General features: G+C 39.1%; 5 protein-coding genes and 1 pseudogene across 9 annotated transcripts; 5 read left to right on the top strand and 1 right to left on the bottom strand.

Annotated features, from left to right (window-relative positions):
* Positions 1 to 3: 3 nt before the first annotated feature.
* Positions 4 to 7,114, bottom strand: LOC104711393 (protein ALWAYS EARLY 2). 2 transcript variants are annotated; one of them, XM_087463996.1, is made up of 19 exons: positions 6,780 to 7,114; positions 5,883 to 5,994; positions 5,694 to 5,792; positions 5,547 to 5,612; positions 5,340 to 5,417; positions 4,932 to 5,106; positions 4,443 to 4,702; positions 3,985 to 4,336; positions 3,672 to 3,725; positions 3,220 to 3,494; positions 3,078 to 3,134; positions 2,533 to 2,859; positions 2,277 to 2,455; positions 1,926 to 2,202; positions 1,643 to 1,828; positions 1,385 to 1,537; positions 1,149 to 1,226; positions 799 to 1,071; positions 4 to 514 (listed from the first exon to the last, which is right to left on the bottom strand). In XM_087463996.1, exons 2-19 carry the CDS (start codon positions 5,979 to 5,981, stop codon positions 350 to 352), a joined length of 3,153 nt encoding a protein of 1,050 aa, XP_087320122.1. In that variant the 5' UTR covers positions 5,982 to 5,994; positions 6,780 to 7,114; the 3' UTR covers positions 4 to 349. The 2 variants fall into 2 exon arrangements, with proteins under 2 accessions (XP_087320122.1, XP_087320147.1); XM_087464021.1 differs by having other exon boundaries at positions 3,220 to 3,488.
* A 761-nt stretch (positions 7,115 to 7,875) lies between these two features.
* On the top strand, positions 7,876 to 10,492 carry LOC104703450 (receptor-like protein 30). The gene is given in 2 exon segments (XM_019244543.2): positions 7,876 to 8,530; positions 8,532 to 10,492. Coding segments are annotated over 2 exon segments (2,295 nt in total). The 5' UTR covers positions 7,876 to 7,939; the 3' UTR covers positions 10,236 to 10,492.
* Positions 10,493 to 10,518: 26 nt separating this feature from the next.
* Positions 10,519 to 14,419, top strand: LOC104711166 (aminopeptidase P2). 4 transcript variants are annotated; one of them, XM_010427944.3, is made up of 13 exons: positions 10,519 to 10,889; positions 11,166 to 11,291; positions 11,385 to 11,504; positions 11,621 to 11,896; positions 12,016 to 12,188; positions 12,262 to 12,516; positions 12,835 to 12,896; positions 12,978 to 13,168; positions 13,278 to 13,386; positions 13,475 to 13,629; positions 13,721 to 13,813; positions 13,934 to 14,014; positions 14,219 to 14,419. In XM_010427944.3, exons 1-13 carry the CDS (start codon positions 10,569 to 10,571, stop codon positions 14,291 to 14,293), a joined length of 2,037 nt encoding a protein of 678 aa, XP_010426246.1. In that variant the 5' UTR covers positions 10,519 to 10,568; the 3' UTR covers positions 14,294 to 14,419. The 4 variants fall into 4 exon arrangements, 3 of the variants coding, with proteins under 3 accessions (XP_010426246.1, XP_087319935.1, XP_087320007.1); XM_087463809.1 differs by having other exon boundaries at positions 10,534 to 10,889; positions 11,614 to 11,896; XR_015565105.1 differs by lacking the exons at positions 13,934 to 14,014; positions 14,219 to 14,419 and having other exon boundaries at positions 12,747 to 12,896.
* A 150-nt stretch (positions 14,420 to 14,569) lies between these two features.
* On the top strand, positions 14,570 to 18,503 carry LOC104711311 (chaperone protein dnaJ C76, chloroplastic). The gene is made up of 7 exons (XM_087463957.1): positions 14,570 to 16,966; positions 17,150 to 17,230; positions 17,309 to 17,346; positions 17,438 to 17,517; positions 17,639 to 17,719; positions 17,802 to 17,910; positions 17,984 to 18,503. The coding sequence occupies exons 1-7, from the start codon at positions 16,766 to 16,768 to the stop codon at positions 18,126 to 18,128; spliced, it is 735 nt and encodes a 244-aa protein (XP_087320083.1). The 5' UTR covers positions 14,570 to 16,765; the 3' UTR covers positions 18,129 to 18,503.
* Positions 14,572 to 16,711, top strand: LOC147949461 (pentatricopeptide repeat-containing protein At3g05340 pseudogene; annotated as a pseudogene).
* Positions 18,504 to 19,338: 835 nt separating the features above from the next.
* On the top strand, positions 19,339 to 22,086 carry LOC104711075 (microtubule-binding protein TANGLED-like). Its single transcript, XM_010427780.3, has 4 exons — positions 19,339 to 20,022; positions 20,334 to 20,476; positions 20,561 to 20,619; positions 20,842 to 22,086. Exons 1-4 carry the CDS (start codon positions 19,933 to 19,935, stop codon positions 21,945 to 21,947), a joined length of 1,398 nt encoding a protein of 465 aa, XP_010426082.2. The 5' UTR covers positions 19,339 to 19,932; the 3' UTR covers positions 21,948 to 22,086.
* Positions 22,087 to 22,118: the final 32 nt, after the last annotated feature.

Raw genomic sequence — 22,118 nt, 5'->3', positions numbered from 1 at the left:
CGATAACTTAAACTGAGACTACTTTTCTTATATACATTGAAAGTGGCCAAAGCCAAAAAAGTAGGAAAAATGGGCATTTTAGCGGTTTCTACACGACATTGATGGAGAATTATAATGTAAGCATAAACATCAGTTTAAGTTACAGAACCAGTGGTTCACTAACAAAAGCCCCTGAATAAGCCACACGCTTGTTCAGCAACTAAAATACCTCTGGTCAAGCTGTTATCTTGAAACCGTGAACTTCTAATACCACTTTCTCAGGTGAAGATGTCATCATCTACTCTATTTTAAGGAGAATAGACTTACCTAAAGAAGTATCAAAACAAATAAACCCAAATGAGTTGGCTTTTCAAGTTGGTACAAGGGCGAGGATTTGAGTCTTGATCCGTCCCATGCACGTTTGGATTTCTCTGTAGATCGGTAGGTTCTGGGGGCATCGTGGCTGCAAGCTTGTGAATGCTGCGTCTATAAGCTTTGCCACATCAGCTGGAGGATACTGTCTCTCCGTGCACATCTGCGAGTCACGAGAAAGCAAAGCTCAATGTACTATGAAGCTGCAGTCTCATTCAGATATAGGATAGATGATAAATCCAATTCTGCCTAGGTTAAGTGGTATTTGGCACACGCAGATCTAAGCAAAGGTTTAAAAGTTCCCGAGTTAATTTCAATGTTCAGAAAAAGATAGGTATTATTAAAGCCATGGTTTAGTACCAAAAGCAACTCTAGACAGATTCATAAAGGCCCCTCCAGATTATCTCACTGGGTATGCAATCCTTCTATAAGCAATTTCCTCATTACCTGAATCATGAGCCAAGTGGCAACACAGGAGGTGATTAGCTCTGAAGGGATTTGAGCCTCGTTTTTCTCTGAACCATCTTGTGAGTTAAAATCGTTGGGGTCTGAGGCGTCTGAGGGAGATGGGTTGTGATTTTGATTTGGGTCTATGCTGCCATTTACGTGCTCGTTATGTTTGAACTTAAAGCCGCGCAATGTCTGATGTTTGTCAATTAAGTCTAAGGCTTCTTGGATCATTTTCTTCACATCTTCTCCTTCCTTACCAGATGATGCAGCCTAGAGACCGTAGAGTGACCATAACTTAGCAAAACATATGTTTGTTGGAGAATATAGGAAAGCGGCTGAATCGATACCTTTATAGCTGCATCCACCATTGCTTGCGCTCTTGTCTTTGAACCCTTAACAATTTCTAGCATCTCTGGCTCCATTTCCTGTCACACAGCACAGGTATAAATTTATTCAAGTTAATCAGAAGGCCTAAATTCCTTGGGCACTCAAAAATCTATTTATTATGATCCAATTCGATTTTGATAACATATTAACAATAATATCTACCATTATGGAAAATAGAATATCACTAATCCATTACCTTTTCATCTAACGCATGCTGCAGTGCAAGTGCTCGTTGAATCTCAGCTTCTCTTGCTTTGCTAGAAGCTGTGATATATGAATGATTAGTCTGCTGTGGACTACTAGTGTTGGTTGACACTTTACCATGCTGAATGGGAGCAACCACATCACCCTGTAGAGAATTTCTGGGTAAGGCATAAAACATGAACATGTACAGGAAGATCTAAGAAGGTTTAAAGGGTCTAACAGAACTAGTCAAACATCAATCTTTCCCTACCTGATTCAGAGGAGGATTCATGGGAAAGCTGGCGTTTTCAGGTCCACAAGGAGGGAATATCACAGACACACCAAGGTTTGAATTCCCGCTCTCTGCTTCTTTCTTCATAGATAAACACTTATCAATTTGCCTCCTTAGACCCACTGGCATGTATTCTAGATGATTTGAAGGCATGCAATCAATGTCCTATTATAAAAGGAGATGATCAAATGACTGGGATCTTATTTCTCTATAAATCATAATAGTTGAAATGTGTGAATGGAATTGGTTGTATTTGAATTACCATAACCAACTCAACACCCAAGTCATCGAACAGAACGTTGCATTTGTTATGGTCAACAGTGAGAATTTTCCCATCATGAATCTCTCGCGTTTTGGGATGGATGGCAATGACTCTGTTCCCAACTGATAATGGCCTAGCCAAATCTGAAGGAAGCCCTTCCCTAGCACCTGTTCGAAGCGCTGTATAATGCTTTCGCACGGATTCGCGGTACTGTTTAAGTTTCTCCTTCTCTTCCTGTAAAAATTTCTCAGAGAATCTTCGCGGTTGACCAAGAGAACTGCCAAAACAGAAAGAGTAACTTTTATAATCTACCTATATTCTCTGGCAGCATTCCAATAACCTTGAACAAACCTTTTAACGACGCTCCATTCAAGACGAGTGAGTCTTGGCATGTGACCAAGTCCCACGTGAGCTAGGTAATCGGCAAACTCCTTCTTTGCAAACCAGGGATGGTCGATAGCACTATAGAACCATTCAAATATGCACCTTCGACGTGCCAAGGGATACGACAGAGAAGTAGAAAGCTTATCCTGAAATTGGAATAAACAAATATTTAGATGTACCAGATACTGAATGTGCGTAAGAGAAGTGAAGTTAGAGGCTCCACCTTTAAGAAAAACTCCTGTACTGAAAGAGTTCTGGAACTACGAGAAACTTTATGTATGGTTTCAGAAGATTTAGCCCTTTCTTGTAAGCTTTTCTTCAGACTTATCTTACGCTTGTTTGGAGGTTTCTGAGATACACTGGCTGGACCCGAATCAGAAATTTCTTTAGTTGATGCTATTACATCCATCACAGGTCTGTTCTTATCGCTTGTTGTAGCAGATTCCTCCAACGCCTGAACAGTTTTTAACTGTTTTGACTGAGCTGGACCTTGACCAGCACGTTTTGTTCTAACCAAAGACTTCATATTATTCTCATCTTGATGCAATTCCTGCAACACAATAAACCAAATTATAGTACTTGTTTTAAAGGTACTGAGGTAAACGTTTTCTTCAGAAGCACAAACTTGAATAGTTAGTATGCATTTTCTAGTACTTGTTTTAAAGGATAGAAAACAGAGATCACAGAATTCAACTAAGGTTAAAAGTTTAATGTACAAGAATAGGACTCAAAAAGTGCTTCAACTAATTCAACATATATAGAGAATACCTTTTTGTTTATGGATTTGTTCTGACTAAAATCTGCTGGAGCTTCATCCCCCAGTACCTGAAAATTGAACCCAATTCACATATACAGCTAAAAAATGCCAAGAAGAAAGTGCACTGAAAATTTAAAGAACTATTTTGCTAACCTTTGGTTTACGTTTTCTTCTTAAACTGCCACTAGTTTGGGATTGTAGCTTCTCTGTGGGAACAGCATCACAGTCAGTGGATGCCTGACTTGAAGGTTTTGGCTTTCTCTTGTTAGTATTCTCAGCAGAAGAGATTGCATGAAGGAGACTATCATCTGGTTCTGCATTTGCTTTTTCCCCATGACTTCTTGAGGATGTAGCTTCTGGTGTGCTAGATTTCTCGTCCATGTCGTATTCTGTTCTTTCTTCCTTCAACCGAGCAGATGATTCTGAACCTAATGCAATATAGTTAAACTTAACAAATTAAGACAGGTAAAGGCCCTAATCCGAACAGTGAAAGCTGCAGAATTAACCCAGTCTACATACTCACTGAGGAAATCTAGAAAACCCCCAAGTTTAAGGTACATTCAGGGGCCATGGTTTAAGTCACAAGAAAACCTACAAAAACGCACCTGATTCCAGCAAAGCTGACAGTTCAGCCAACTCTTGCAGAGCACCAAAACCATCTACACGAAAAATAGCAATAAGTTTCACATCCCCATATGTTTTTAGCAGAAGATGAAGATAGTTAGTTAAAACTTAAAAGGACAATGCATAAAAGACAGATAATCGAATAAAGAGTAGAGGTTGTAAAAACCATGTTGACGCCTATAAGAGATGATAAATTTTCTACACTTTCCTTATAAAAAGGGCTAGCGCTGGAACATAAAATTGGACCTTTGATATAATAATCAGGCTTCAAGTTAAAATATGATTGGTTGTTACCTCCAGAAGTAAGTTTTTTATCTTTTTTCTTTGTGTTGCGCGGTGAATGTTTCCTTCTTGAAGCTTCAATAGCTGCCTTTCGTCTCTGTGATTTAATTCTGACCCCCTCTGTGGCAGTGCATTCTCCATTGTCATCAGAATCATTACCTTCTGCTTCTTCGACTTCGACTTTCACTTTTTTCTTGTAGAATCTTTTCGCCTTCGGAGGAGCCTCCATTTCGCTAACCCCTTCCATATCCATCAACAAGGCAGTATCTTTATCAGATTCAAGCTTCCTTTCTTGGCTACTTCCCACCCACTCCTTGAAAATGGAGTTGTCACAGTGCTTTGATTGAGATTTTCTTGTTCGCGACTAGTCAAAAGCACAAAGTTGAACAGTGTTTTCCAGTGAAGATTGCTTATACAAAAAATAACATAAACGATAACTGCTTGAAAATTTTCTAAAGCTCAAGAGATACCATATTCCCCCAGCTCTTGATCGGTGTGCTATCGCTAAGTTCTGTTCTTCTATTTGGTGATTCAGAAACTTTTGAAGACCCTCCCCTTCTCGATGCATCTGTTAATGCTAACGCTATAAAATGTGCGACATCATCATTGGCATCGAATTGCTTCCTAGCTCTTTTATTTGGTGGCGTAGAGCCTTCTCTATCATCGCCCATATATGAAGTTTGTACAGGAACCCGTGGTGTGCGTTTTCCAGTGGCACGTCGCTGAGTTCCTACATGAACTAGGAAATAAATTTACATATTCTTGAAATAATTGGTTTACAGGTACTAAGATGGATATTAATTCCTGGACTATACAAAGTCAATAACAAATGCAGAACAAGTAACCAACTTCCTCACCCGCTTATATGATATAATGAGGGGGAAAATCATATAATTATCATTTACGAGATCAGAAAAAAAATTACGAGACTGATGAGTTAATACAATGTAGCACTTTACCATTAGCTCGAGCTTGCTTCAAAAACGTGAGGCATCCATCTGTGGAAGCAACTGAATGTTGTATATCAACTTCCTCGCGAGAATCGCTAAGCTGAGGTTTAGCACGTTTGCGCTTTTGTTGTTTCCTTGGTACTTCTGAAGCATCATGGCCTTCTCCTTCACTACCACTCCCTTCCTAGAAGAAATACCATACAAATGGGTTACAATCGTGTCCACATAACTTTATCAAACATACAAACCGACCCAACAGATAGGCCACAGAAAACTCAAAGTTTTTAATGTCGCCCGTGTTACTCACTCACGTTAACTATCAAAGGTAATTCACCAACCAACACGAAATTTCATTCTTTTCATCTACTGGCAGGTCACTTCCTATGTGTGAAAGGCCTAGTAAAATAGATTTCTCACCATGACACTGTAATGATCTGTCATCATCGCAATCAGGCCAGCTACAGAGGCAGTTCCCTCGGGGAGAGATAAATATGCCTGGAAGAACAAGCGAAAGTTATGAAATGCAACATTATGTAGGATTTGCAAAAATTAAATGAAAGCTTGGAAAAGAAACTTTCCACATCGATTCTAACTAAAAGCGAAACTTAGCATGTCCTCATATACCCGATTCATATTAAATAGAGCTTCCACCATGTCAATGGACCTGCTATGCCGAACTGCAGCAGCAACCTGTACAAAAAAATAGTCTTAACAATTCTGAAACCATTGAAACTCACATAAACTCTATATGTGAGTGGAACAGTTATTTACCTTTTTCCACTCCTGGCCGTGCTTCCGGTAAGCATCATAGAAACGCTCAAGTTCTTTTCTGGTCCACTGAGGTCCCAGCTTATCAGACAATTTCTTTTTCTACGATAAGCAAAGAAAGCACAGTTAAAATACACCAGAGTAACACATGTCATTCAAATTTGAAGATATAAAGACACGATTTTAACTCACACGCTGCTTATTTTTTCTCGAGTTGCCAGCATCTTTCCCTGGGGAAATTTCATTGGTGAAACGCTTGTTCACACTCCTCGAATTCCTCACCGGTGCCATTTTGCAGGTTTATCTGCACAAGTATTTCAAATATTTAGAATCTAGTAATGCAATTGTAAAAAGACAAACTTTAAACTGATATGGACAAAGAAGGCACACGACACTAAATTAAGAAGCAGATTTGGCTTCCGGACAAACTATGAATTGCAAATTCAACCAGGGGAAAACTCAAACAGTGGATTTGAGTGAGCTAAGAGGAAAAAAAAATCAAAACTTTAATACTTTAAAACAAGAGGAGAGTACAACTAATTCTTGGATCAGACAAAAAAAAGCAGTGTTGGGGAAGCTAAATAGTTGCAGTAATCGAGGAGAAGAGATGAAAAAAATCAGAATCGGAATCAACTTTGGGTATTTCAAAAATTCAGGAATCAAATTTTACCAACAGCCGAAAACTCACTCACAAAAGGGAAACAAAAGTTAGGAGCTTGAAATCCAAATTTCAGTGGAAAATGAGTTTTAAAATTTGAGAAAGAAGAAGACACAGAATCGAAAAATCGAAACTCCCATCGCCTAAACCCAAAAATAAAACGCAGACGACTCCCACAAATCTGAAACTGCAAAAAAAAATTTGAAATAAAGAGAGAGAAAAGTTTCAATCGAGTGAGCTTCCAAAAAAAAAAAAACAATTAGAACCCCAGTTGAGAACAAAAGGAACTCGATTGAAGACACAAGTCACTTACTAACACGGAAGAAAAAATTTCCGGGAAAATTTGGATAACCAAACGAAAGAAAAATTTGAAACGGAAAAAAGAAAAGGAAAACCCATTAAAAACCCTAATCGAAGACAGATCCACTCACCAATTAGGTGACTTTGAAGAGTGAAAATAGATAACCAAAACAAAGGGGGTGGTGGCTCGCCTCGGAGGTGAGAGAGAGAGAGAGAGAGAGAGAGAGAGAGAGAGAAAAAGGTCGAGACTTTACTTTCAAATAAAAGAGAGAGAATTTGATGAGAAAAAATTTTAAAAGAAGGGTTTTGAGAGAGAGAGAGAGAGAGAAGTAAACTGAGGAAGACGAAATTAAAAAAAAAAAAAAAAAAAAAAGGAAAACAAAAAAAAAAAAGAGGAGAGAGAAAGATAATGAAGAGGTGTGTTGTAGTGTGTTGTGTTGCCGCGAAACTTGAATACACCATGGACGTCTTCAGCCAATCAGTCTTTCCCTATTTGTCACTTTTTTTTTTTGAGTATCAGAATTCAGAAGCTAGTACATGTGTCATCCTGAACGTCCACGTGGATTGTAATGATCTTTACATCGTTAGATTGTTTTCGTTTCACTCGTTGTGATTCTGGTATCGGCAGCACAGGATCATATTTGAAATATATACAAAGATCTTTTAAATATATGGCAAAAAACAATTTTAATCTCTTGAAGATCTCTCTATAATAACTCCTCATCAAATCCTCAAAACGACAACGCTTTAGCTAGACTTTTTTTACTTAAACGGGCCAATCGAGCTACATCTGATTCTATATTGGGCTTAAGTACAAGGCCCAAATAAAAAGCCATAACATATTATAGCCCTCAAAGTTCAGATTATAGAGGCGGTTCCATGGCCGAAAAAAAAAAAGGGACGGGCGACGGCGAAGATCCGACCGGGTTTTACGACCAGATAGTCACGATGATTATGAACTCGCCAATGATATCTCACAGCTTTTTTATAAGCTTTTGATTGTTGGATAAGTTCAGGTAATTTGGAAAAGTTAGCGACAGAGAAAGTAATATTAAAGAAAGGAGAAACTTTTAGACTTTGTTAGGGAGTCAATATCCATATTGGTCTTCGACAAGCGGACAAGTTTGACGCAAGTGGCAGACATCATTGGCCATAGAGACTAGAGAGAGAATTAGGTAGGTGATGGACAAGTCTACTAATAAATACTAGCTTTTTACAATTGAGTTTTGTTTATCTTTCTCTCTAAAGAGACACCACACCATAGTAGTTAGTTACAAAACAAACTACAAGAATGATGATTCCAAGCCCTTCTGGTATTGTTTTCTTCCTCTTGTGTTCCCTCGTTCTACACACTCTTGCCGCATCTCCTAGGCTTCACTATTGCGGTCTTGACCAAAGGGATGCTCTTCTCGAGTTCAAACACGAGTTTCCAGTTCCATCGTTAAGCTCATGGAACCAGAGTAGTGATTGCTGTCTTTGGAGTGGTGTCACGTGCGATGCTAGATCTGGCGAGGTGATTTCACTTGACCTTGGTTATGTCCTTCTTAACAACCCTTTGAAACCAAATAGTGGTCTTTTCAAACTCCAGCAACTTAAGAACCTAACTCTTAGTGATTGCCATCTCTATGGAGAGATTACTTCTTCACTAGGAAACCTTTCTCGTCTCACCCATCTTGACCTTTCGGGTAATCAACTGTCAGGTGAAGTTCTTGCTTCAATCAGTAACCTAAACCAACTTAGAGACCTTTTACTTTCTGATAACAGCTTTAGTGGTAATATTCCTACTTCATTTGCCAATTTCACAAAGCTGTCTACTCTAGACATCTCAAACAACCTATTTACATTGGAAAATTTCCCTTTCGTACTACCAAATCTAACCAGCTTTGTCCTCCTTAAACATTGCCTCTAACCACGTTAAATCCACGCTTCCATCTGATATGAGTAGACTCCACAACTTGGAATATTTTCTCGTGCGTGAGAATTCTTTTTCCGGGACTTTTCCTACATCTTTGTTCACGATTCCTTCGTTACAGTATTTTGATTTGGAAGGAAACCAGTTCAGGGGACCTATAAAGTTTGGGAACATATCTTCATCGTCTAGGCTTTCGGAGATATACCTTGCTAATAACAAATTCGATGGTCCAATCCCTGAATCTGTATCTAAGATTCAGAGTCTCTTAGAACTAGATATCAGCAACAACAACTTAGTTGGGACAATCCCAACTTCTATATCAAAGTTAGTCAACCTCCTGCATCTTAGTCTTTCGAACAACAAGTTACAAGGCCAAGTACCAGGTTTCATATGTGGATTGACAACAGTGAGACTTTCCCACAATTCTTTCAACAGTTTTGGAAAGCCATCATCATCTTCTGGGCGAGAAGCACTGTTTGAGTTGGATCTTGGTTCGAATTCACTTGGAGGACCATTTCCGCAATGGATCTGCGACCAAAGGTTCTTAAAGTTCTTGGATTTGTCCAACAATCTTTTCAACGGCTCAATCCCTCCTTGTTTTAAAAATTCAACTTATTGGCTTATAGGGCTAGTTCTACGTAACAACAGCTTCAGCGGGATCCTTCCAGACGTATTTGTCAATGCTAGCATGTTAGGATCAGTTGACGTTAGCTTCAACCGTTTGGAAGGAAAACTTCCAAAATCACTGATGAATTGCTCTTATATTGAACTTGTGAATGTGGGAAGCAACAGAATCAATGACACTTTTCCATCATGGTTGGCTTCTCTGCCATCGTTACGTGTCCTCATCCTCAGGTCTAATGCGTTCCACGGGTCTTTATATCATGACCACGCATCTCTTGGGTTTCAACATTTGAGATTCATCGATATATCACAGAATGGTTTCAGTGGGACTTTGTCACCTTTGTATTTCTCCAATTGGCGTGAGATGGTGACATCTGAGGTCCCTGATCTAGGTACGGAGGATTTGTACATGGGGGAGGAAGGGCCAGAGTTCAGCCATAGTAATTCGATGACTATGATATATAAAGGAGTAGAGACAGAGTTCTTAAAGATCCCATATTCGTGTAGAGCCATTGACTTCTCTGGAAACAGATTTAGTGGGAGTGTACCTGAATCCATTGGTTTGTTGATTGAACTGCGTCTTCTCAACTTGTCAGGCAATGCATTCACTGGAAACATCCCTCAAGCATTGGCAAATTTGACAAACCTCGAGACGTTAGACGTGTCTCGTAATCAGCTGTCAGGTCACATTCCTCGAGATCTTGGTAGCCTCTCTTTTCTTTCGACCATGAACTTCTCCCACAACCTTCTCGAAGGTCCAGTTCCACAAGGTACACAGTTTCAAAGCCAGAACTGTTCTGTATTCATGGACAACCTCAAGCTCTCCGGACTCGAGAAAATCTGTGGCAAAGCTAATGTCCCGAATTCAACACCACGAGAATCCGAGGAACTGTCGGAACCAAAAGAACAAGTGATTAACTGGATAGCAGCTGCTATAGCCTACGGACCTGGTGTGTTTTGTGGATTAGTTGTTGGACATATCTTTGCTTCACACAAACACGAGTGGTTCATGGAAAAGTTCCGTCGTAACAAGCGCAGAGTAGTAGCCTAGTAGTCATCAAAAGTGCTCGTTGAACACCATCATCTCTCATAATATGTTCGTTGTGAAATCTGTGAGTGTTGTACATAATATATTCTTTGTGTTTGTAACTTTTTTTACCTTTTGGTATTGTAATAAAATGCTTCTGTGGTATCTGATCAGAAGAAATCTCCAATAATTTTTGGACTATTGTGGGGGGGTTGTAATGCAATTATCTTTAGTTATGCACATTATTTAAGATTTATAATAATATGGGGACTGTTTTACAATTCTCCCTAAATATACATACACAAATTATCTATCTTCTCTCAGTCTTGTGTGATTCTCCTGCTTATATCGCCGGCGATGATGCCTCTAACTCTTTCGTCGCCGTCTCTGATTCGGCTCGTTTTGTTAACCTCACGTTACTCTCACACTCCGTTCCTCCGCAATTTCAATTCGCTCCCTTTGATCAACCGGAAACTACCGTATAAACCCCCTTTTGGCGTGAGGTGCCATGCTAGTAGCAGCAGCTCTTCCTCCTTCACCGCAAAGTCTTCCAAAGAGATTCGTAAAGCTCAAACCAAAGTAGTCGTTGACGAGAAACTTACCTCGATCCGGCGGCTGTTCTCTGATCCGGGTGTTGGAATCGATGCTTACATCATACCTTCACAAGATGCACATCAGGTTTAAAACACAGTTTCTTATGCTTTTGGAATGTCTTCCACTTTGCATATTTCAATGATAAATTGTGTTAGGAATTCATGAAATTAGCTTTGCTCCTGTTTTCGTTATTTTGGTGTTAGTAATGTGTTGCTCTTTTGAGGTTGTTTGAGTTGTTTCGGTGAATTTTACATCATAGGAGCTTAAGATCTTATGGGAAAGTCACAAATTTATATTGTATCCCTAAACTGTATGGGTGTTTCATGGCTTGAGTGTGATATTTCGTCATATTTGTACTAGAGCGAGTTCATCGCAGAGTGCTATGCGAGGAGGGCTTATCTATCAGGATTTACCGGAAGTGCTGGTACCGCTATTGTCACCAAGGACAAGGCAGCTCTGTGGACAGATGGCCGCTATTTTCTTCAGGTTTTTTTTTTTTTTTTTTATCATTTTGATTTCTATTTTGAAAGGAAATGTGGGGTTTCTTATCTAAATTCGCTGCAATTAATTGTATCAAAGGCGGAGAAGCAATTAAACTCAAGTTGGAGTCTCATGCGTGCTGGTAATCCAGGAGTCCCCACGGCAAGTGAATGGGTAGCTGATGTTTTGGCTCCTGGTGGAAGAGTTGGTATTGACCCTGTAAGCTACTATTTAAACCTCCTTAGTATTTCATCTGGTATTCATTCTTAGATAGCTTCAATATTTGTAGTTTATGATTTGTATTTACAATACTTTGGAATTTATGAAGGGAGCAGTTTCTTTTTTCCGCCGATGCTGCTGAGGAACTGAAGAAGGTTATATCGAAGAAGAATCATGAGTTGGTTTACTTGTACAATGTAAATCTTGTGGATGAGATATGGAAGGACTCAAGGCCAAAGCCTCCAAGCAAACAAATAAGGATACATGACTTGAAGTATGCTGGTGTCGATGTGGCCTCAAAATTGTTGACTCTGAGGAATCAAATTATGGATGCTGGCGCATCTGCCATTGTGATATCCATGCTTGATGAGATTGCATGGGTGCTTAATCTGGTAAGACTCTAGATTAGCACCTTACATTTGAATTTGTTAGTTTTGTGCCACTAATCTCAGCTTATTCTTCACTTAGGTCCCACTTTATTGATGTTATATTGTGCTTTTGCTGATTGCAGAGAGGGAGCGATGTTCCACATTCACCTGTAATGTACGCATATCTTATTGTAGAGATTGACCAAGCCCATCTCTTTATAGATAATTCTAAAGTAACGGCGGAGGTAAAAGATCATTTGAAAAACGCAGGGATCGAACTTAGACCTTACGATTCTATTCTTCAAGAAATAGATAGGTAAGAAATTGATTGTACATGTTCATTTATAAGCTTCAGAAAAAGGAATCTACCTCACTTTGAGTTTTCTCAGTCTGGCAGCACGTGGAGCTCAGCTTCTGATGGATCCATCATCCCTCAACGTAGCTATCATTAGTACCTACAAATCTGCGTGTGAAAGATATTCGAGGAATTCTGAAAGCGAAGAAAGAGCTAAGCCTAAATTTACTGATAGCTCCAGCGGATATATTGCGAATCCCTCTGGCATCTACATGCAATCTCCTATTTCGTGGGCAAAGGCCATTAAAAATGATGCCGAGCTACAGGGAATGAAAAACTCTCACTTGAGGTAGAGAAACTCATTGCAATACCATCTTTCCCTAATCCATCCGCCTTTAAAGTATTCAAGTTTCCTCTTGAAGATTTTGGTTTCTTTTGTACTTTCAAATGCTAAATAACTTAGGTTGACCAAATTTATATGGAGATATGCTGCTGCTCTAGCTCATTTCTGGAAAATTTTGGTTTCTTTTTTATTTTGTATGCGAAATGTCTTTGGCTCATCACTTATTTTATGCAAAGATGCTGCTGCTCTAGCTCATTTCTGGGCTTGGCTGGAAGAAGAAGTGCATAAGAATGCGAACCTAACAGAGGTAGATGTGGCTGACAGGCTCCTTGAATTTCGTTCACTGCAAGATGGTTTTATGGATACAAGCTTCGATACAATAAGTGGTATGATTATTGTCATCTTCCACAGAGTCGATATACACTTAGTGAGTGATATGCATTCCTTTCCTCAAATTACTCTTGCAGGTTCCGGTGGAAATGGTGCTATTATACACTATAAACCCGAGCTAAAGAGCTGCAGTCGTGTAGACCCTAAAAAACTTTTTTTGCTGGATAGTGGCGCTCAATATGTTGATGGAACAACAGACATCACCAGAACAGTACATTTTAGTGAACCTTCTGCACGAGAAAAAGAATGTTTCACTCGAGTTTTGCAGGTGGGGGATTTGGCTCATCTTTTTCCCATCATTTTTGATGACCATTAATTACCTATCTTGAACAGACAAACCTGTGTGGGTTGCTGTCTGATTGGTTTTTTGGTTGTAGGGTCATATAGCTCTTGATCAAGCCGTGTTCCCAGAAGGTACTCCTGGTTTTGTATTAGATGGGTTTGCACGCTCTTCTTTGTGGAAAATTGGACTTGATTACCGCCATGGTACTTTATTCGATCTTTTGACCTTTCTTCACGAACAACTTTCTGTTAGGAACTCATGCTGATCTCTGATATTTTTTCTGCCTAACAGGGACTGGACACGGCGTAGGGGCTGCACTCAATGTGCATGAAGGTCCTCAAAGTATTAGTTTTCGGTATGGAAACATGACCCCTCTCCAGAATGGCATGATAGTAAGCAATGAACCTGGATATTATGAAGATCATGCATTTGGGATCCGAATTGAGGTGCGACTTGGTCACCACTCACCAGTCCATGACAATCAGTCTTTGTAAGATATATAACATTAGTTAACAACTGTATGGTCTGCTTTTGCAGAATCTCCTTCATGTGAGAGATGCTGAAACACCAAACCGCTTTGGTGGAGTTACATACCTTGGATTTGAGAAGCTTACATTCTTCCCCATTCAGGTATGGAGTGATCCCCATTCGTCTGATCTAACTCGCATTCATCTCGTCAGAGGAACCTTCTGGTTTTCTTCTAGCTTTTCCCTTGTCCTGACATTTGATCTCACTCACTAAACCTTGCAGACAAAAATGGTTGATGTTTCTTTGCTATCTGATACTGAGATTGACTGGCTGAATAGTTACCACGCGGAAGTCTGGGAAAAGGTTAGTCCACAAAACTACTTTTGACTTACCTTCTCCAAAAGCCAAGTAGATGAGTCTTAAGACACAAGGCCTGCATGTGTCTTCAAAGCAAGACATATCAACACATAAAAAACGAAACATGGCTTTGATTGTCTTATTAGCGTAATAGATCAAAGTCTTTTTACATACAGCTGCAGTTTTTTGAACCGGGTATTTCTTTGGCAGGTTTCACCATTATTGGAAGGTTCTACAACTCAGCAGTGGCTCTGGAACAACACAAGACCGTTAGCCAAATCATGATCAAACCCCGCCAAGTGTTGTTGTTTCCACCTGCAAACTTAAGACTTGATCCTTAAGGATTATAACCAGAATCTGCTCCTTTTATATTGATCGTGTATTCGTGTGTGTAAATTACAAACAGAGAAATATGATCTATCGTATTTTACAAAAAAAAAAAGCTTTTACTAATTTTCCTAATTTTCTCGAATTGCATAAGCATCTTTTCCAGAAGCTAAATTCAACCCAACCTCCCAAAATCTGAAATTAACGATCGGGATACTCGATTCTACGGGTGGCGAATGAACTCGAGATGGATGATTCAGAAACTGACCTCTCACCTTCCTCTTTGTTTGTCTACCGTTTTGTCCCCTTCGAAACTCCTAATCCGGCAAACCCCAAGTTATCAAGTCTCCACTTTTCTCCTCAATCATGTCGATATGAGCCTTCTCTTATCCATCTGCGGCAGAGAAGGCTGGTTTCCTCATCTGGGTCCTTGTCTCCATGCTTCCATTATCAAGAATCCTGAGTTTTTCGAGCCTGTAGATGCTGACATCCATCGAAATGCTCTTGTCGTTTGGAACTCTTTGCTTTCTCAGTATGTGAAATGTGGGAAGTTAGTTGATGCGCTCCAGTTGTTCGACGAAATGCCTATAAGAGATGTTATATCGCAGAATATACTGTTTTACGGGTTTCTGAGGAACAGAGAGACCGAGTCTGGTTTTGTATTGCTTAAACGAATGCTTGGGTCTGGTGGGTTTGATCAAGCGACCTTGACGATTGTTTTATCAGTTTGTGTTACGCCAGAGTTTTGTTTGGTGACCAAGATGATTCACGCTTTAGCAGTTTTATGTGGCTATTATGACAAGGACATATCTGTGGGGAACAAACTGATCACATCCTATTTCAAATGTGGGTGTCCGGTTTCTGCGAGACGGGTTTTTGATGAGATGGCATCACATAGAAATGTCATCACATGGACAGCTGCGGTTTCGGGTCTGATAGAGAATGAGTTACATGAAGATGGTCTAAGCCTGTTTAGTTTGATGCGTAGAGGATTGGTCCATCCAAACTCAGTAACTTATTTGAGTGCTCTTGCTGCTTGTTCAGCCTCACAGAGGATAATGGAAGGGCAACAGATTCATGCCCTTTTGTGGAAATTTGGGATTGAATCAGAATTATGCATTGAGAGTGCGCTAATGGACATGTACTCTAAATGTGGAAGCATTGAAGATGCGTGGAAGATTTTTGAGTCCACTGAAGAAGTTGACGAAGTTTCCATGACTGTGATATTAGTTGGTTTAGCACAAAATGGGTCAGAGGAAGAAGCTATACAGTTCTTCATTAGAATGCTTCAAGCTGGTGTAGAGATTGATGCAAATGTAGTCTCAGCTGTTCTTGGAGTTTCGTTTGTCGATAACTCTCTGGGTCTAGGCAAGCAACTGCATTCTTTGGTTATCAAACGAAAATTCTCCGGTAACACCTTTGTCAACAATGGACTCATTAATATGTACTCAAAATGTGGAGATCTGACTGATTCACTAACTGTCTTTAGACGTATGCCTAAGAGGAACTATGTTTCATGGAACTCGATGATTGCAGCGTTTGCTCGCCATGGTCATGGATTAGCTGCCTTGAAACTATACGAAGAGATGATTACACAAGACGTGAAGCCGACAGATGTTACCTTTCTATCTCTACTTCATGCTTGTAGCCATGTAGGGTTGATCGATAAAGGCCGAGAACTCTTAAACGTGATGCAAAATTTCCATGGGATCGAGCCTAGGACAGAGCATTATGCCTGTATTATTGACATGTTTGGTCGTGCTGGTCTTATGAAAGAAGCAAAGAGCTTTATAGACGCATTGCCTATCAAGCCTGATTGTAAAATTTGGCAAGCATTGCTTGGAGCTTGTAGTTTCCATGGTGAAACAGAAGTAGGGGAATATGCAGCTGAACAGTTAATTCAAACTGCACCTGATAGCTCAGCAGCCCATATCTTGATGGCCAACATTTACTCATCCAGAGGGAAATGGAAGGAGAGGGCGAAGACGATCAAGAGAATGAAATCAATGGGAGTGACTAAAGAAACAGGCATAAGTTCGATTGAAGTTGAGAATAAAACACACAGCTTTGTGGTTGGGGACAAACTACATCCACAAGCAGAGGCTATATATGATGTTCTGTCTGAATTGTTTCCGATTATGGTGGACGAAGGTTACAGACCGGATAAGAGGTTTATTCTCTGTCATACAGGAGATGACAGAAACGGCACAAGTGTCTTAATTCCTTAAAGCCTTCTCTCAATATACATATCAAGAATAGAGAATATCCATGGAGTCTTGTAAAGTTTGATTTTTGGTAGTTGAAGACCTCTCTAGCTGAAACAGAGGCTTCACTGTTTTGTCTCTCTATCTTAATATATGGACATTTGTCTGGTCACCGGTTAACGCCTTAAAGGGACAAACTTAGGGAAGAGACAAGGTTAGAGATACAATGGAAGGACTTCGTGTATTTGCTTCGGTACCTAGAATCTCTTTCTTCTCCAATTCAAGAAATTCAAATTCTCAGCGATTCATCCCCAGTTGCAGAGAGAAAAGCAGAGAAGATCCACTCTCTAGCTCTTCACCGTACTCTATACTTGGCGTAGAGCCAAACTGCTCATCTTCCGAGCTAAAGGCAGCTTTTCGTGCCAAAGTATGCATCCAAGAATCACTAATCTGTACTTTTCTTTCCGCTTAGTATTTCCTTTTGATACGATTTGTAAATGGGTTTCTGAGTTGTTCTTTACACACTTTAACTTTTCGTCCCCTCCTCGATTCTCAAGTTTTGGATTTTTCATATGTATCAGTCTTGTTGACTACTTTGTGCTTTGTAAAGGTGAAACAATACCATCCTGATGTAAACAAAGAGGGAAGCAACTCTGATATTATGATCCGTCGCATAATCCATGCATATGAGGTTACTAAGACTTGTTCAACACTATATGAGCAGATTTGGTTGTAACTTAAAGTGGCTCAGTACTATTATTCTTTGCAGATGTTAACAAATTATAGCCGGTCAGAGATAATTGAAGGGTATACTCTTTCACAACATAGAAATTGTTTTGGAATGCGACCCAAAATAACCAACTGATGTTGTTTTTCTTTATGTGAATTGCATTTTCAGAGAATGCTTAGACCCTTTTGACCATCCAGAGTGTGAGGCACTTGACGTGTTTGTGAATGAAGTCCTCTGTGTTGGGAAAAGTACCAAGCTTTCTTCCTCGTCTTTGAAATTAGCTCTACTAGTTGCTTCCTGAACGTCTTTTTGAGAGAAGTTTAGAGCAGGTGTGTTAATATGTAGACTTATCTCTTTCTCCAACTGCAGGATGTTCGTACCCATGCTTTAAAACAGCTCCTCAGGTCTTCTCATGTGATTCAACTGGAACAGCTCGGGCAATGTCCCAAGGTCTGGATGGGTTACTTCCTCCGCATTTGCCTTCTACATAGCTATGTCTCTTCTAATAATATATCCGGTGTGTTATGAACAGGATATGGCGAAGATTACCATGTACAATCTGCAGTTAACCAGTGTCCAAGAAATTGCATACATTATGTCACACCATCACAAAAGATTGTTCTAGAAGAGTTACTTGACAGGTATATGCTTCTCTCTACTCTCCTTGAGATATTCTCTGTAATTGTGAATACTCACTTATTGTTCTAAGTCCAGTGTCTTGGACAAACCTTACGATTGTTCTGCGGAAGCAGAGCTTCTCTATGCTCTTATCACCAAAGCTCAGTTTGAGAACAATCGGTACCAGAAGCCAAAGAAGAAACAACCTGAATCTTCAGGAAAACATGTAGACTGGTTCTGAAGTTTGAACCAATAGAGTTGAACATTCTCCAAGATGACTGCTAGTGAGTTCTAAAATATAACCAGAAGAATCTGGGATGTAACAGTGATCAAATGTGAAAATCTCTATCCACAAGGTCACATCGAGAGATATCACCATGAAACGGTAGAGGCCATTGTACTATTCATATTGTTTTTGAGAAAGCAGGGAAAGATGGAAGAAAACTAAGTGTTCCATGAACTTGGAACAAAACTTGTTGCCGCACTTCTACACAAATATTTGTGTGTATGTACTCTGTTCATTATGATGATTCAGAGACTAATATGTAGTATTGGTTACATTTTCATTTATCCAGAATTGTGAACATCCATGGTTTAATATTCAAGTCCTACCACATAATGGGTCACTCCGTCAGTGGACGCAGCTATAATGTATCCAATGGTCTCACTTAAAATGTTAGATTGAATCATCAAAATCATATTAAAAATAAAACTCAAATCATTCAGTCTAATATGGGGTTATTGGTTCTATAATTTTAATAGATTTGGAAATACAAAATCATGTGTTATTCAACCAATCTAGAATGAGATATTGTTGTGTGGGTTAAAGATTCATTTTAGTTAAATTTCCATGAGTAAGAATCAATTAATTAAAATTGAAAATTTGCCAAAAACAAAAAAAAAAACAATATTTAAGAAAATAATATCATCATATATTAACACTTTTGAGTTATATCGGTTGTACTTTACATGTTCTAAAGTAAATAATTTGTAGCACATGAAAACAAAAGTTGAAAGCAGTAGAATAATCTCATAAACTTATTTGGTTTGAAAAGACTAATAATGGAAGACAAAAGAGAATTTTGAAGTCTATATTCACAATAAGAAACAACAAGTATACTATGGATGTCTTAAATAAAACTACCTTACACGGGATGTTTTTCCAAATATTAATCCATATTAGAGGCAATATATATTAATTGTATTAACATCTTCTATTTTCTTTTTTGGATAAAAAGTAGTATTGATGTCCAGAGCAAATTTATTAAATATATTATCTATTTGAGTGGATGATTATCTTTGAAAATCTTCACTAGCCGAGTTGGCTTGTGTATGAGTTTGCGTGTTCGAACCTATCATCCTTCAGTTTTCTCACTGTATTTAGTAGCTGACATTAACATTTTTGGAGATTAAAAAGAAAAGTAATATACTAAATTCCCTTCATGTCTGAAGATTATAATCTTGTTTTTGATTAGTTTAAAGGTTAAACACCCAATGTAATTGTTTTCCAAGAAGAATTGGCAAACCAAAAAACAAAAAAAAAAACAAAAAAAAATAGAGCCGTTATTGTAGTAGGGTAGTAATAATAGACCGTTGGATTGGGACCAAAAGAAATATTAAATTAAAAATAATAATAATAAATGACGAAAGATCCGTTACGAAAGTAAACCCCTTTATCCGCTCTGCCTCTCTCTCAGTTCCCGTGCCTCTGTTTTGACTTTGCGTTCAGACATTCACCAAATAGACAGACCCAAACCGAAGAGAGGCTTCGCGTTTATGTTCTTGTCCGTAACCTAAAAAAAAAGACATTCTAGAGATATTGAGATCGAGTAAAGGAGAGAGAAAGAGAGATCTGGGTTTCTTGAAGCTGTTGGTGGTAGTGAGGATCTTATGGGTGGTTTTATAATTGCAAAGGTTTGAGCTTTTTTTTTTATATCTTCGAAACCCAGTTTTCAATTGTGAGGGCGAAAGAGAGAGTTTTTTTTTTGTTTTTGTTTTGGGGTTAATTTAGCGAGAATTGCAAGAAAAGTATATAGAAGAAGAAGATGGTTGCAAGAACCCCACAAAAGCAGAGGAAAGTGACGATGGTGGTGCCATCTCTCAACTCAGATCTTCTCAAGGAAACTATCAGCAAGGTATTTTTTTCCCAATTTAATACTACAAGGTTAGCATAAAGTTTACAACTTTTTAATTATTTTGTTATCCTTGCAAACGCTCCAGTTCTAAGGCTCCTTCCCACTATGTTTTAAGCTTTTAATTAGTAACTGAACCCACTGCAAATTAATACCATTTCGATCATCTGTCCCCAAGTTTAAAAAGGATCTTTCTTTTAATTATTGTATAACTTTATTTCAGTTGATGTGTTCTTGTTAATTAGACTATGAACTATTGGATTTGGGATCTTAACATTAGCTGATTATGGTCAATTTTGTTATGAAATGCGAAGGTTGACAAATGTATGGAAAGACTGCAAGAGCTACAATACACAATTGCTGGAGGTACCAAAGTTGTCTCTGGAGTTAACCTTAGCCCTCGAAGTACCAGAACTTATCTGAAGACTAGCCTTAGATGCAAGCAAGAGACTCTAAGGTAAAATCAAATCAAAAGAAACAAAACCTCAATTATTTGTATTCAGGTTTTCATTACTCTTACCTTGTTACATTGTTGTTGTAGGATCAAGAATGCTACTCATAAGAAATCTCCAGTAGGGAAGTTTCCAGCTTCCTCACCAGGTAATAGCTCTATCTCATTCTCACAACATCTACACACAAGCATTATGCATTTATAATAATGGATCACACACACCACAGGCTGTCAAATGATAATCGATTGTGTTTGGTAATGTTGTACAATTGTTATTAGGTTATGGATTATAAGCTCCTTCTTTCACCAAGTTAGTCAATTGTTTCTGTGTGAATGTGCAATGTATAATTTATTTTGTGTAATATATACAGGAGGAGACTGGAGGAAAATGTCACTCCCAGCAATGCTACTTGGTGAGACTGTGAATGAAATCTTACAAGCCTCACAGGTCACAAGGGACATTGTAGAAGCCATAGCACCAAAGGAGAGTAGAAAGACCAGGAGATTAGCAATGTCAGAAGAAGATGATGGACCTAAAACACCCGAGACACAACGCAAATCCCGGGAACAGAACCCTGAAACTGGTAGTACCAACATCAAAGCGAGAAGGAAGAGAGAGAAGCAGAACAGACGATCAGAATCAGATTATCCTCCTTCTCTACAAAGGGCTCGCTCAAGAATTGTGTTCAGAACCATCTCTCCACAGAAAACAGCAGAGAAGGTTCAAGTCAAGGGAAATGGTGACAATAGCTTTCGTCATTTGACTAACAGGGTTTCACCAAAGCACAAACCTTGGGTTAAAAAGGCGGTTCTTTTTCCAAACCCTCTGTTTATTTCCGGTACCGCTACACAACAGGCCAAGTTCAGTAGAACAATGTCTCCGGTCATAGCCAGAACTGAGATATCAAGCATCAAGAACAATAAGGAGACGCCTCACAAGTTCTTGATCAAATCTCCTCCTCCCACATCAGCATCTAAGTTTCAGGTCAAGATCAAGAGCCCACCTAAGGTCTTGGTTTCTCCTACAAGAAATGGCAGTAACTTGGCTCGGAGGTCACCTACGGCGTCGATTTCTCCTGTTAGAAACTTGGGAAAGAGGTCTCCAAAGCTATCAACAGCAGCTAAGCTCAGAAGATCATTTACTCCTACGAGAAATGGCTGTAACTCGGCCCGTAAATCGTCCATTTCTCCAAAAAGAGTCACGCTTCAAGCATTTCTTTCTCCAGCAAGAAATGGTAACTTTCATAAGAAGTCACCCAAAGCTTCGATTTCTCCTACTAGGGTGAACAAGTCGCAGAAGCTGTCAACGGCTGCAAAGTTCAGGAGGTCGTTTTCGCCATCGAGACTAGCGATGAGGCTGGTGTCTCCAATGAAGAGCAGGAAAAGTGTGGCCAAGTGTGATGATCATGAGATGGTGAGTGGATTGAAACAGCGTCCGGTTTTGGTTCCTAAAAGATTCTCGATGGGGAGAATCTAGTAAGACTTACTTTGTAATTCAATCAGATATTCTTTGATTTCTGATGTGTTTAATTTGTGTGATGTTGATAAGTTATTCTTTCAGATAATTTATCAAGTGTGGGTGTAATTTAGCTATCAATCAGAGGTATTTCACATAACCAACAAATTTAAAACGAAAACCAAAAGCAAT

The sequence above is a fragment of the Camelina sativa genome, chromosome 1, assembly GCF_030686135.1.
Source record: "Camelina sativa cultivar CO46 ecotype springtype chromosome 1, ASM3068613v1".
NCBI lineage: Eukaryota > Viridiplantae > Streptophyta > Magnoliopsida > Brassicales > Brassicaceae > Camelina > Camelina sativa.
The sequence above is the reverse complement of the archived record's forward strand: the minus strand, read 5'-3'. Positions and strand labels throughout refer to the sequence as shown.

Coding starts and splice junctions, on each gene's coding strand:
- LOC104711075 (XM_010427780.3), top strand. CDS start 19,933: ATGGTTGCAAGAACCCCACAAAAGCAGAGGAAAGTGACGATGGTGGTG. Junction 20,023..20,333: donor TCAAGGAAACTATCAGCAAG/GTATTTTTTTCC, acceptor TGAAATGCGAAG/GTTGACAAATGTATGGAAAG. Junction 20,620..20,841: donor GTTTCCAGCTTCCTCACCAG/GTAATAGCTCTA, acceptor TAATATATACAG/GAGGAGACTGGAGGAAAATG.
- LOC104711311 (XM_087463957.1), top strand. CDS start 16,766: ATGGAAGGACTTCGTGTATTTGCTTCGGTACCTAGAATCTCTTTCTTC. Junction 17,720..17,801: donor AGCTCGGGCAATGTCCCAAG/GTCTGGATGGGT, acceptor TGTTATGAACAG/GATATGGCGAAGATTACCAT. Junction 17,911..17,983: donor CTAGAAGAGTTACTTGACAG/GTATATGCTTCT, acceptor TTCTAAGTCCAG/TGTCTTGGACAAACCTTACG.
- LOC104711393 (XM_087463996.1), bottom strand. CDS start 5,981: ATGGCACCGGTGAGGAATTCGAGGAGTGTGAACAAGCGTTTCACCAAT. Junction 4,337..4,442: donor TCAAGAGCTGGGGGAATATG/GTATCTCTTGAG, acceptor GCTTTTGACTAG/TCGCGAACAAGAAAATCTCA. Junction 2,203..2,276: donor GAATGGAGCGTCGTTAAAAG/GTTTGTTCAAGG, acceptor CTGTTTTGGCAG/TTCTCTTGGTCAACCGCGAA.
- LOC104711166 (XM_010427944.3), top strand. CDS start 10,569: ATGATGCCTCTAACTCTTTCGTCGCCGTCTCTGATTCGGCTCGTTTTG. Junction 13,387..13,474: donor TGGACTTGATTACCGCCATG/GTACTTTATTCG, acceptor TCTGCCTAACAG/GGACTGGACACGGCGTAGGG. Junction 13,814..13,933: donor TTACATTCTTCCCCATTCAG/GTATGGAGTGAT, acceptor TAAACCTTGCAG/ACAAAAATGGTTGATGTTTC.